Below are 12,741 nucleotides of genomic sequence, written 5' to 3'. Positions count from 1 at the left end.
AGGCAAAACAGTTGTAATTAGCACTTCCTAAGTGATTAGTATAGATGAAACATCCATCTGGCATTTACCACAACCTATCCAATAAACGTTATACCTACCTGCCTTCTCCACTGTGCAATGCAGAATACATACTGAAACAGCAACATAATATGTATGGAATGCTTCTCTCGTGGTAGAGACTGTCAAACGTGGAAGTGCCAGGGTAAAATTATGTGTCTACTGAAGTAAAAAATAGAAGTACAATATGCTGTGCAAAAATTATTTGCTAAATAGAAAACTCATGGTACAGCCCGTGTACAAAAGACAACTAGTCTGGCAGTTAAGGACTCTCTAACTAATACAGCCACGATGTTATCTAGTAAGACCATAAAGGTAGATTACTAGAAAGCGTATAGCAATATGTAGCTTACAAGTGCTTAAAAGAGTATCAGCAGCAGAAAGATATGCAAAGAGCCTGATAGCCTAATTTCCCAGTGTGACAACTAAATCCTGTAACATTCACAAATAGTAAAAAACCTATGAGTGTTTAGCAGCTCTTCACTTACAAAGATCTAGCTTACACGACATACTATTTTATTATCTTAATGGCCCATCACAAACGGGAAAAAAAAAAAAAAGTAAGGATTGAAATGCAGTATTTTGGTATAAGATATACTGGGAGAGGTGGGGAAGACTTGACATGCATAATAGTGGTCTGCACTGAGACTAACAGCTTAGTCATAGTACCACAAACCTATGTGGCTCCTACTCATCCAGGCTTACATACAACACACTTAGAGGAAGAGAACAGTGGTGCATTATTTTACGTGCAACCTTGTAATTTTTATGTCTGAAATGCATATGTGAAATCATTCTCCAGTAACATTTTATTAATATTTCTGAAAGACAATAAATTACTGAAATAAATCCAAGACCTGTTTGCAAGCTGGAAAAAACACAGTTAAAAGTGGTTAAAACTATTATTTCTATTATTTTTTTCTTTCTTTACTAAAAGTTATGAGAAAACAGACTGAGAATGTTGTCTATGCAGAGGTGTCCTGGTTTGAGTCACACGTTTACTCCAGACTAGCTTCCCCTTCCCATCCTTCTAGTGGATGAAAAACTGGACATGAGCCAACAATGTGTGCTCGCAGCCCAGAAAGCCAATCATATCCTGGGCTGCACCAAAAGCAGCATGGCCAGCAGGTCGAGGGAGGTGATTCTGCCCCTCTACTCTGCTCTGGTGAGACCCCACCAGGAGTATTGTGTTCAGCTCCGGAGTCCTCAGCACAGGAAGGTTGGAGCAGGTCCAAAGGAGAGCCACAAAGATGATCAGAGGGCTGAAGCACCTATGCTATGAGGACAGGCTAAGAGAGTTGGGGTTGTTCAGCCTGGAGAAGAGAAGGCTCCGGGGAGACCTTATAGCAGCCTTCCAGTACTTAAAGGGGGCCTACAGGAAAGATGAGGACAAACTTTTTAGCAGGGCCTGTTGCGATAGGACAAGGGGTAATAGCTTTAAACTAAAAAAGGGTAAATTCAGACTAGGTATAAGGAAGAATTTTTTTTTTTTTTTTTTTTACAATGAGGGTGGTAAAACACTGGAACAGGTCGCCCAGAGAGGTTGTAGATGCCCCATCCCCAGAAACTTTTAAGGTCGAGTTGGATGGGACTCTGAGCAATCTGATCTAATTGAAAATGTCCCTGGTCAGTTCAGGGGGGTTGGACTAGATTATCTTTGGAGGTCCCTTCCAACTGAAACCATTCTATGATTCCCCCAGTGCTGTAGTAATTATTTGCTCTGTGAGTAGGAACGTCATTCTTGAATATACTGTCTGTAACACTTAGCCTGGTCAATGTAGGATTGCAAAGAAGGCCTGTTACATGTAGCTTAACTAACTGAGATAAATGCTGCAGTACTTGAACTACTTTAGTATCAAAGAACGCCTGAAATAATAGCCACACTAGCTGCATGCAGAACCATGAAATATAAACACCATTTCAACACAAAGTCAACTTGTATCCAAAGTGCTGCTTCCAAATCAGCACGTTGTCCTACAAAGAGCCCAAAACACAGGATTTACTCAGCAGCACAGTAAAGAGGCACTTTACCGCATCTTGGGAACTTCTGAGTTGACATTCAGGCTGTTGCTGAAACTTTTTTAATGATTGGGGGGGGGGGTGGGGGTGGGGGCGTGTGTGTGTGTGATGAAGATGGCTTTTGAAAACTCAATCATTTGTTATACAGGCAAAAAATCCCAGACTTCTGCATCATAATATGAATTTCACAAAGTCAAATCTTAAGATCAGGGAAAAGGCCACCCATATTTTGAATGTTTTCAAAATTCCTATTTCATCTTTCAGAAAAATCTCTTTAGGATTAAAATATAAAATTCAGTAACAAATCCAGCTACTCATAAGAGGAATAAAGAAACTACATTTTAGCACTAATCTGATCATCACAAAACAGCACATCTGAAGCAGGCAAACTAGCTCCCTAATAACTTAGTTCAATACAATGAAAAGTATCATAAACTGGAGACCTTCACGTGAATTGTTTGGACAAAAAGCTATGCTGTAACACTAAATCTTCAGCAATAAATGAAGTTTCTGAAAGCCAAACATGAGTAGCAAAGATCCAAGAGAATTTCTGCACCTAACAAAATGATTTAACGTTCCTTCACTCTCACAAATGACATTTTAGTCTTCACCAATGAAAGCATAAATAAAACCAGAAATATTTACTGTTGCAGCAGACTGCAGTACATAACGATTATTTTGGCATACTTTATGTGAGTTTTCTTTCAGCAAATAAGGAATTAGTTACAGATCAAATAAGTATTTTATCTTACTAAATATAATTATCTGAACTACAGAAGTAGGTGCTGTGTCTCTATAGCTGCTTCAATTTGTTAAGTTATGGCACACTGTATAGAGGATAGGAGCAGCTGTGTGCAGTGCTATATTTTAATAGATTCCCAACTTGTACTGAGAGAACTCCAAAAAGGAAAAAAAAAAAAACCAAACACCAAAACCCAAAACATAAAAACCCCTACACTTACAAAAAACTTAAATGGAGCAACAGTTATAGAGCACAGCCACCTAGCAACCTCTCAGTTTTCTATGGGACTGAGTTACAAGATGTCTGGAAGAGCTATAATGAACAAACCGGCCTGTACTCATCTCTTAGCTATTGTTTTTAAATAAGCTAAGTTAATATTTATCACTCCCTTCTTTAGGGAGTGATGACCTTAGATGCTTCAGTAGTTCTACAGAATAACCTCCCTTTTGCTGTGGCTTTGACCTATCCTACCACAATACTATTTTTAACCTAATACTTACTGAAATAAAATACTTCTCTGTATTTTTTATTCCTATAGCAACAGGCTATTGCTCTATTCTAAATACATGAACATGATTCCCCTTCCCAGTCATGTTTCTGAAGGATAAGTTGTAGGTGTTCTTGTGATGCTCCTTTTGTTCCAGTGTATTACCTGCTCCTCCAAGGACACCACACATCTGTCATGTTATGCAAGCATGCTCATATTTTAACACATACCCCTTAAAACCTATCTTGACCTTGGAATACAGAAATAGTTATGTATGCACAGAAAATACAAATAGAAGAGGAACCACTGGTGGAAAAAAGAGCAACCAGTCCACATATATAAACTACATTTTAATTAGGCCAAACAGAAAAAAAAAAAAAAAAAAACAAAACACACACCCCAAAACAAAAAAACACCACCAAAAAACACGTCCAGGAAGCACGTGCAAATGCAGTTAATTGTGTTCAAGCATTAAGAATGGGATTGAGGTGTGCTGTGTTTGTTTTAGGGCAGCTGGACATTCCCATCACTGAACCCATACTGCAGCATCAACCAGATAACAACTCAAAAGTTTTGCTATGGTTGTTAGAATCATTGTGCTATCCTGAAAGCAGGATTTACATAAATATCTAACCATCTCCTGGAAACACTAAACTCATCGATCCATCACTGTCTGAATCTTCCTGCAAAACTCTCTCCTATGAGTACAGGTGCCGTCTACACTTAAAAATTATAAATGGTAGCTCCTTACACGTGAGGCTTTTTTTAAAATATATATACAATTTACATAGTGTTAAGCCATATTCACCAGTGCTTAATATTAGAAATAAAATTACCCAAAATAACCCTCAAAGCTAAGTTATCAATGCAGTTATCACTGACTTTTCTGAGAAATAAGTTATTTTTAGAGAAACATTCTTAGGCCAATTCAGAAACTTTTATTTTATTTATTTATTTTAAACTCGGCACTAAATTACTTTATCCTGTTGTAATGAAAAGGAAGGATGTTATCAGCTTTAAATTCACTGGCTTTCAATTGAGCTTATAGTTCACATACCTGCCTTTGCCTTTCCCTTGCACTTTGTGTAGTTTCACAATTATACTTTATAGATCCTATACTGCTTTTCTCTGCTTGCTGTCATGACAAAATCTCACACAAATGTAATGGGAAATCAATTCTATTGGAAATAAAAACTTTATAAATAGCATTTCCAGATGCATAAAGTACCTGAGTTTTGCTTACTTATCATTAGAACAATAGAGAACAACAACAACAAAAAAAAAAATCTTCTTTGAAAATTAATCCATAGTTTTATTTTCAGTTTTAAAAGGGGAGAAACCCTGGAGACAAAGTGGTTTACATAGCATAAGAGAGAAGGGTACAAGCAGACACAAAACCAAAATACAAACCCTAGCGATTCACATCTAACAAAGTTCAGAAACAGCATATGCTGCAGTTTGTGCACATAAGCCCCCTACCCTAGAGATGACATCATTCTTTTTGGTCTGATATCTCAACTGCAAGATCTCAAGGGAGTCATGAATATCTGTGCCACTGTAATCACTTAATACAATATTTCTTTGGAAAAAGGAACTATCTACAGCGTTTGCCACTGCTGCACTTAGCAAAGTTAAATGATTTACAATTTTGATGCACGCTGGCGCAAAGCTGGATTTTTAGGCCCAATGTTAATTATTAACTTTTGATATACTAGGAATACTTGCACCATATATTCTTTCTAGGAAGACAGAACATTCCCTGCCTTGAAACCTTTACAGCCCAAAGCCCACAAATTCAGAAGATTTAGCACATAATCACGGGGGGGGAGGAGAAGGGCTGAAAGATCACCCAGTCTAAGGCAAGACCTCCTAGGTAATCCTGCCAGATATCTGTCTTGTCACACCTAACTTACTTCCCTGCAACTATTCAGGTATGTGGAGAGAGAAACACACATATGTGCAAGCCTTCAGACTCAACAGGTGGAAGAACACAACGCTGTGAATATCTACTGACTTTATAAGGATGCCATAACAAGGCCCATCTGAAAAAATGATATTACAAGAATATGGCCCAAAATACACAATCTGAGAAAGAAATAAAATGTTATTGTGGCAGGTATATATGCAGATATATCCACACACATTAAAAAACAAATGTTAACCAGGAAAAATACTCTTTAACCTTTCTGTTATCAATCAGCAAATTTATTTTAGATGCAACATACAGTAAAAGAACATATAACTTAGAAGCTTCCCCCTCATTATTCTGTGCTCATGAACACGCGCAGTAAAGAGACTCCCGCCCAAATCAATGAACTGACTTCATTAGTTTACTTATCACTAAAAAAGTAGATTGCTTAAATAAATTTATATTATAACTCATATCTAAAAGACATATTATACTTCACCATACACCACATGAAACTAAACTGACAGGACTGACTTCCTGTAGTGTGTGTGCGCTTTTTAAATTTATTACCTCTTTCAGATGAAACAAAAAATCCAGCACCCTGGTAGAAGTATACCTTCCTCAATGACTGTTATTCACAGTATCATGACACTCAAGCTATAAATTTAGTAAAAACACAGAATTACACAATAATGCGATTTCCTCATTTTGACACACTTCCCATTATTCAAGGCTCATTTTTGTCAAACGTATCTTCCCCGAAGTTTAAGACATTTTTAACATGCGTTAGCATGGAAAATCTCATTAAGAAGGACCTCTAAGCATCCTAAAGCACCCGAGAACCCCATAAGTACTATATAGTTACATCTGACAAAATACACAGGAGTAGACAAGGCTCCCACGTTAAAGCTACGGGTAAGTATAGGAGTATAAATACAGGTCTAACCATGGCCTCCAAGTCAACCACCAACGCTATAGAGGCTCCAGGTCTTCCCCAAAGCACGACCCTGCCTTCCTTGAGACTTTACAAATATTAGAGCCCCTCTGCGAACCATGCATTCAGAGGGCGATCCGAGATCTCCGCCAGGTTCCCTTCCACCGAACATCCAAGCACCTTCCCCACCTCCTCCAAAATCCCGAGCCTGTTACGGCATGCACCCCTACCCCTAGCAGCATCACAGTCCCCTTCCCCAGCAACACTCACCCAGCAGCGTCCTTATCCCCATCCCACCCGCACCCTAGCGGCACTTAGGCTCCCCTTCCCCATCAACGACCCCCATAAGCCCCCAAATAACCGATGTTCCCTCCGGGACCACCTCCCTAGGCCCTCCCAGCACTACGGATACTCCTCAGCCACCCCGTACCCAGCGCCCCTCACCTCGGCCCGCCCCAGCCCCACCGCCACGGCCCCGGCCGCACCTCACGGTCCTTGAGGCCCAGGAGCAGCACTTCTTCCATGAGGGTGAGCCGTGTTTCCTTGGAGTCGCCTTTCTCGTCGTCGCCGGGCTCGTCCCGACGGCCTTCATCCTCCGGGCCGCCCCCCACCCCCCGCTCCTTGTCGGCGGCGGCGCTGCGGGAAGCCTCAGTCCGGCGCTGCACCAGGCCAGAGTTGCGCTGGGTCAGGGAAGTCATGGCTGGAGACGGTAGGAGGGCAAAGGCCCGCCACGAGGAGAGGGACCTGGCGAAAGCTCGGAAGGGAGGGAGAAGGGATAAGAGCCGCTCTTGCCTCTGCCCTATCCGCACCGGGGAAGCGGCCAGCCGGGGGGGGTCATAGGGAGCAGGGCTCGGCCGCGGCAGGGGAGATGGAGGTAGTAACGGTGAGGTCCAGTGTTCCCTCCTGCAGCAGCCAAGCTAGCGAAGGTGGCTTCTCCTCCAATATGGCGGCGCGGGCTGCTATCAGCGGAAGATGTGGCAGTGGCAGGCGGGGGGAACGACCGGAAAGGGCCGCGGGCGGAAGGAGCCTTCCGCGGGGTAGGAGATGGGGACGCGGCCCCCTCGGCTTCAGGGAGTGCGGGCGGTGCTGGCTGTTACTAACCATTACCCGGGGCTGTGGAGAACGATTAATCCAACACTCCCGGCAGAGGGGAGGGCCGGCCGGTGCCTGCCGTGGCATAACCCAGGGGCTGGGTAGTACACTCTCTTAAATTAATATTTTTTTCTTTAAAAGTGCCTTATTTACAACCTTAAGTCTGCTTGATTTAATTTTTAACTACAAGACCATGTCTGATTGCTAGTGCAGGCCCCGAGAATATATCTTCATATATATACTCATCGACTAAGCTCAGGTGAGCATACGGAGCTCTTAACAGTTTTGACTTTAAACTGAGTAAATGGAATCCCTCGGCTCTGCTGTCGATCTTCTCAAACCTTCACCCTGTCCTGGTCCCGGCGGGGATGGGGTTAATTTTCACAAGGAACTGGGATGGAACACAGCCCTGTCGGCTGACCCAAACGGGTATTCGATACCATGTGACGCCATGCCCAGTATATAGCTGGGGGAGCTGGCCAGGGAATATTCCTCCATCAGTATTACTGTTGTTTTCCTGTTTCCTTTGCTTTTCCGTTAAACTGCCTTTGTCTCAACCCACGAGTTCTGCCTTTTTCTTCGATTCTCCCCTATCCCGCCGCTGGGGTGTGTCTGTGTCTGCGTTCGAAAGACCGCATGGCTCTGTTGCCGGCTGGGGCTAAAGCACGACAAGCCCTTTTGAGCGTGGCACGCCAAAAACCTCAAAACTACTTATCAAGGCTAAATCCCAGAGGATCTGAATCACTTTTACAAGTGTTTGCCGATTGTGCCTCTTCTGTGTTTTGAGGCTTGCCAATTTATTCACATTCCACTTCCTGTGTGACATTCTGATTATTTTATCTTTCTAGGTTTTTTAATTAAATGTTTTGCTATACCAGCTTAAGGATATAACATAACTTTTATGAAACAAGCATTTGCATGAAGACAAAATACCACAATAGCGTTACAAGATCTGTTTTCTGGAAATGTCTTTTCTGAGTAGTAATTATACTCAAATCTTTATTAATTTAGTCCTAAATGAGTCACTCATATTTTGCTGAGGATTACGATCAAGATGACAGGCACGTAATTAACCTGGTGTCATGGTTTAACCCCAGCCGGCAACTAAGTACCATACAGCCGCTCACTCACTGCCCTCTGGTGGAATAGGGGAGAGAATCAGAAGAGTAAAAGTGAGAGAACTCGTGGGTTTTGAGATAAAGACAATTCGATAGGTAAAGTAAAAGCCACGTGTGCAAGCAAAGCAAAACAAGGAATTTATTCACTACTTCCCATCAGCAGGCAGGTGTTCAGCCATTTCCAGGAAAGCAGGGCTCCATCACACATAACGGTTACTTGGGAAGACAAATGCCATTACTCTGAAAGTGTGTCCTCCTCCTTTCTCCAGCTTTATATACTGAGCATGACATCATATGGTATGGAATAGCCCATTGGTCAGTTGGGGGCAGCTGTCCCAGCTGCGTCCCCTTCCAACTTCTTGTGCACGCCCAGCCTACTCAGTGAGAAACAGAAAAGGCCTTGACTCTGTAAGCACTGCTCAGCAGTAACTAAAACATCCCTGTGTTATGAAAACTGTTTTCAGCACAAAACATAGCCCCACGCTAGATACTACAAAGAAGCTTATCCCAGACAAAACCAGCTCAGACTGCTCGCTCACTCAGCAACAGAGCACTCCTATTTTTCTGTTATGACTTGTACTCAGGTGCCTCTGCTGACTACAAAGCAGAAAGCTTGAGAATATTGTCCTGTAAATATTTTCCCCTAGGGTTAAAACAAGCCAAATGTGGATTGATTTTCTTTGGGTTAATTCTGCACTGGATTATAACTGTGCAACACCATTTATGTTCAGTATTATAAAATTATGTTATCACTAGATCATTTCTATGTGATGGCTTTTTAAGAGATCTCACTGGCTATCACTTTACTATCCAAGCAAACCTTTATTAATACATTTGATGCTAAAGAGCTGCTATTCAAACAGAAAGCTCTTCACAGGGGATTTGTAAAGAATTTTTGAATGAAATCTACACTGCAGACCACATTCTTACTTCAAATTAAAGAAATAATTTGAATTGCTGGGACAAAGGATGCTTAGGACGTTACCTGCATAATACAGATTGACAAGTATTTGAGCATCAAACACAACATAGTCTCTGAAGCTAGCCAGTTATTTAAAAACATGTTGCTGTCCAGTTGAATAAGTATGTTTTCATAAGTACTGACTGCATTTTTAGGAGTTGATTAATGATCTATAAATATGTCAGAACTCCTTTTTTAGCACCAAGCAAAAGACTACCTGCACATAACTAAGCAAAGATATACAATATCTAACTATGAGACACAAGGGTGTGTGACTATATGCGGCAATGATTGATCAGGACGCAATTGTACGCAATAAGCAGACACAGAAGCAGCAGCAAAAACAGAAGCACAAGCACACGCACAAGTGTTACCACAAACCGGCAGATAAAACTTCCTTAAAGGCATTCTTTATTGCGGCACCGGGTGCACAGGGGATAGCTCCTCCTATTGTGCACACCAAATACTGTTGTCAAATTAAATTTATACACAACAGGTATACATATTCAATGTAATTCCAAGAAAACATTAGCATGTTCATTACATTTCTGAGAATTCATTTACATATTATAATAAGCTTTTGGGCATGCGTAGTTGTGCCTTCTGGTGGTCCTCATTTTGAGTGAGGGTCATTTCTTCCTCAATCTTCATCATCTTCTCCTGTCCTTTGGCTCACTTTTCATGTTGGCAAAACATTCTAACTGCTTAATTTCTCATTAAAACTAATGATCTCCCTGCTACCACCTGTTTGTCAGACAATGTCTGTATTTATTGCATCCCTATCTCAGATCACCGTGTTGTCAGGGCCACATACATCCTTTCTTATCTTACTAAGTCCTTGAAACCATTTGGGATGGTTACTAAAATAGCTACATTTCTTCTCTAAAAGAAGATTCTCTACAGTTTAACCATTTATAAACTACATAAAATCTGCCTTGGGTATCACAAGCACCACACTTTATTCACATACACAAAGCTATATATATATATAGAGCTAGTTTCTGAGCTGTTTTGCCAAACAGGGTGAGCACTCTCATTCTCACAGTATGCAACTGTCTTCAGCCACATCTCTCTACACACACTCCTCCAGGCGCTTTTCCAGCCTGACCTTCACAGACACACACAATGGTTTTCTCTTCTGTCCAGCCAGCTCGAAACAATCTTGTTCTTAAAGCAATATAGTCTTATTTCTGATCAAGTTTTGCTTGCTCTGCGACATGCTCAGAAGGGCTCCAAAATCAGTCTTAATCGATCTTCCAGATGTTCTGCATAGCCCCAACAATGCGTGGGGTCCCAGGGGCACCAGTGGGTCCCTGTCCAGGTGGGGACAGGCTGGGCTGGCTCTGGGGCTGGTTTCTCACTCTCCTCCTCCTGGCCAGGTCGTGTGGCCCCAACATTTCCCCCTTTTTTGTTTATGAAGATAGAGTTCATAGCGAGGGCGGTGAGTACTTTGACTTCGGTTCTTCGGAGGCTGTGTACCATTCCCCAGATGACTCTGATAACTGCAAGAATAAAAACAGCACAAGTGTAACACAACCTCACGAAAATCCATACTCTCAGATTAAGGCCTGTACACCAATTTTTTTGATTTAGCCATTTTACACTGTCCGATAATTCATCTAAAACATTTTTCTGTGCCAATTTTGTAATTCCATCAATTGTCCTTGTAAGGCTATGTTTAGATCTTGAACCATCCCGTTAACATTAGTTGAGAAGGTTCCTAGCATATGTTGCTTAATTTGATGCCACTCATAAATACTTTGATTCCACTGCAGGGGAGTAACACAAATTCTTCTCTGTATATTCCCAATCACAATGCAATCACGTGCGTGTGGTTAGAGCACTCCGCCTATCCCCTAACCAAATTACCACTGCTTCTAAACAGGCCAAAATTTGCTGATCAATACTTGTCTGCATAGCAAGATCATGTGTTACATTGCTTAATGCAGAAGCTACTTCATGAGCAGTCTGTACAGATTTAGTCAATGCTGTGGTTGCTACGGCTGCAGTGGTTAATATGATTGCATATATAATAAAAGCTATAAGCTAAGCTATAAATTTCTTGCTTCTAGTCCACTGTTGCTTTAAGACACGTGCTAATTGGCCCAATCCTGATTCTCCTTCCCATTCCCGTGTTAAATTTACTGGGAGTCATACTTCAGCACAATGTCTCATTGGTAATATCACAGATAGATTATGTACAGAAATATTCTCATGAGAAAGACAACTAAAACAGTAAGGCTTACTCAAGTTTACCTGAAAAGGGTGAGAGGTACAAATCGTAACAGAGTTATTGTGAATGTGAGTTAAATCTAAACTATAAACACAACCTTTTTTACTATATACACCATGAGCCACATGCCTTGTGAAAAAAGGTGCAGCCATGCGCTAGATTTTGGTAAAGAAAGGACTGACAGTGTTATTAAATTCATTAATATCAAACCAATCCTTTCCTTTTTCTAAAAAACCCGCTGGTGGAAGCCATGTTCCCCCTATCCATTTGCTGTCATTATTAGATATCGGAACTTCAGGATCCCACCACGTTATGGGTTTAAACAAAGGGGGATCTACAACATGTGCCTAATAAAGATGTTGAACATTCGCAATGCAGCTTATCAAGTGCAACAACAAAACAACTCTTACTGTACTGTTGCTGCTAATGATGGCTAGGTAGGCCAAAAAGGTGTTAACTGGGGTTGGGGGTGCACCCACAGTTGCCATCATGGTACTTGCACGTTGTTGTAGTTGTTTTAATTTTCCCCATGTGATTGGGCCGTCTCTACACAGTCTTTTCCATTTCTAAGTTCTCTTGTCCTTGTTCATGTCGGAGTGGGAGACGGACCCGGAGTAACGATGAGTCTCAATATGAGTATGGTCGTTCTCCCTTTATTCAAGTTCTCACAGAGTATATAAAGACAGACAAGCAGAGCACGCGCTAGCGACAGCTATACGATTGGCTTACAGTCTCTGTTCACGCACCTAGAGCGCTCACACAATTAGTGCAGACCTCTTGTCCACGCGCAGCAGATGTTTCTCTATCTCCCGGAGGCAGTACCGCTTATCACTTACTTATCATGTAGCTACTTCTTCATACTTCAGTTTCTCAAGGAGAGTTCACAGCCTCCTCCGGGCTTTCATCCCTATCAAAGACTGGGTTGCTCACTGTAATCAAGTCGTGCCCCTTTTCACTCAGCCATTCCTCCACAATTCCCCCTTCTTGTTTTTGAGCAATCCAGGCTTGGTTTACTACTTTTAACATAGCTCTCTTAATACAACTGAGCACTAAACATAAGCACAGACCTATAATCACAAGGGTTATTATAATGCGCAAGCCTTCAACAAGCAAGCCTACTAACCATTGTGGCATATTCCCAAACAAGTTAGTCAGCCACCCATCTAAAAACCCATGGTTTTGACGAATT

The 12,741-nt window shown here is 41.6% G+C and overlaps 1 protein-coding gene across 1 annotated transcript in view; it reads right to left on the bottom strand.

The window, feature by feature from the left end:
- The window catches only part of LOC141476642 (Golgi phosphoprotein 3-like), a 60,523-nt gene extending 53,258 nt beyond the window's left edge, over window positions 1-7,265 (bottom strand). Inside the window, exon 1 of the mRNA XM_074165424.1 lies at window positions 6,634-7,265. Within this exon, the coding sequence (XP_074021525.1) occupies window positions 6,634-6,846 (213 nt within the window). The 5' untranslated portion in view covers window positions 6,847-7,265. The remainder of the gene's footprint in view (window positions 1-6,633) is intronic.
- Between the last annotated feature and the right edge of the window lie 5,476 nt (window positions 7,266-12,741).

The sequence above is a fragment of the Numenius arquata genome, chromosome W (assembly GCF_964106895.1).
Source record: "Numenius arquata chromosome W, bNumArq3.hap1.1, whole genome shotgun sequence".
NCBI classification, from domain to species: domain Eukaryota; kingdom Metazoa; phylum Chordata; class Aves; order Charadriiformes; family Scolopacidae; genus Numenius; species Numenius arquata.
The sequence above is the reverse complement of the archived record's forward strand: the minus strand, read 5'-3'. Positions and strand labels throughout refer to the sequence as shown.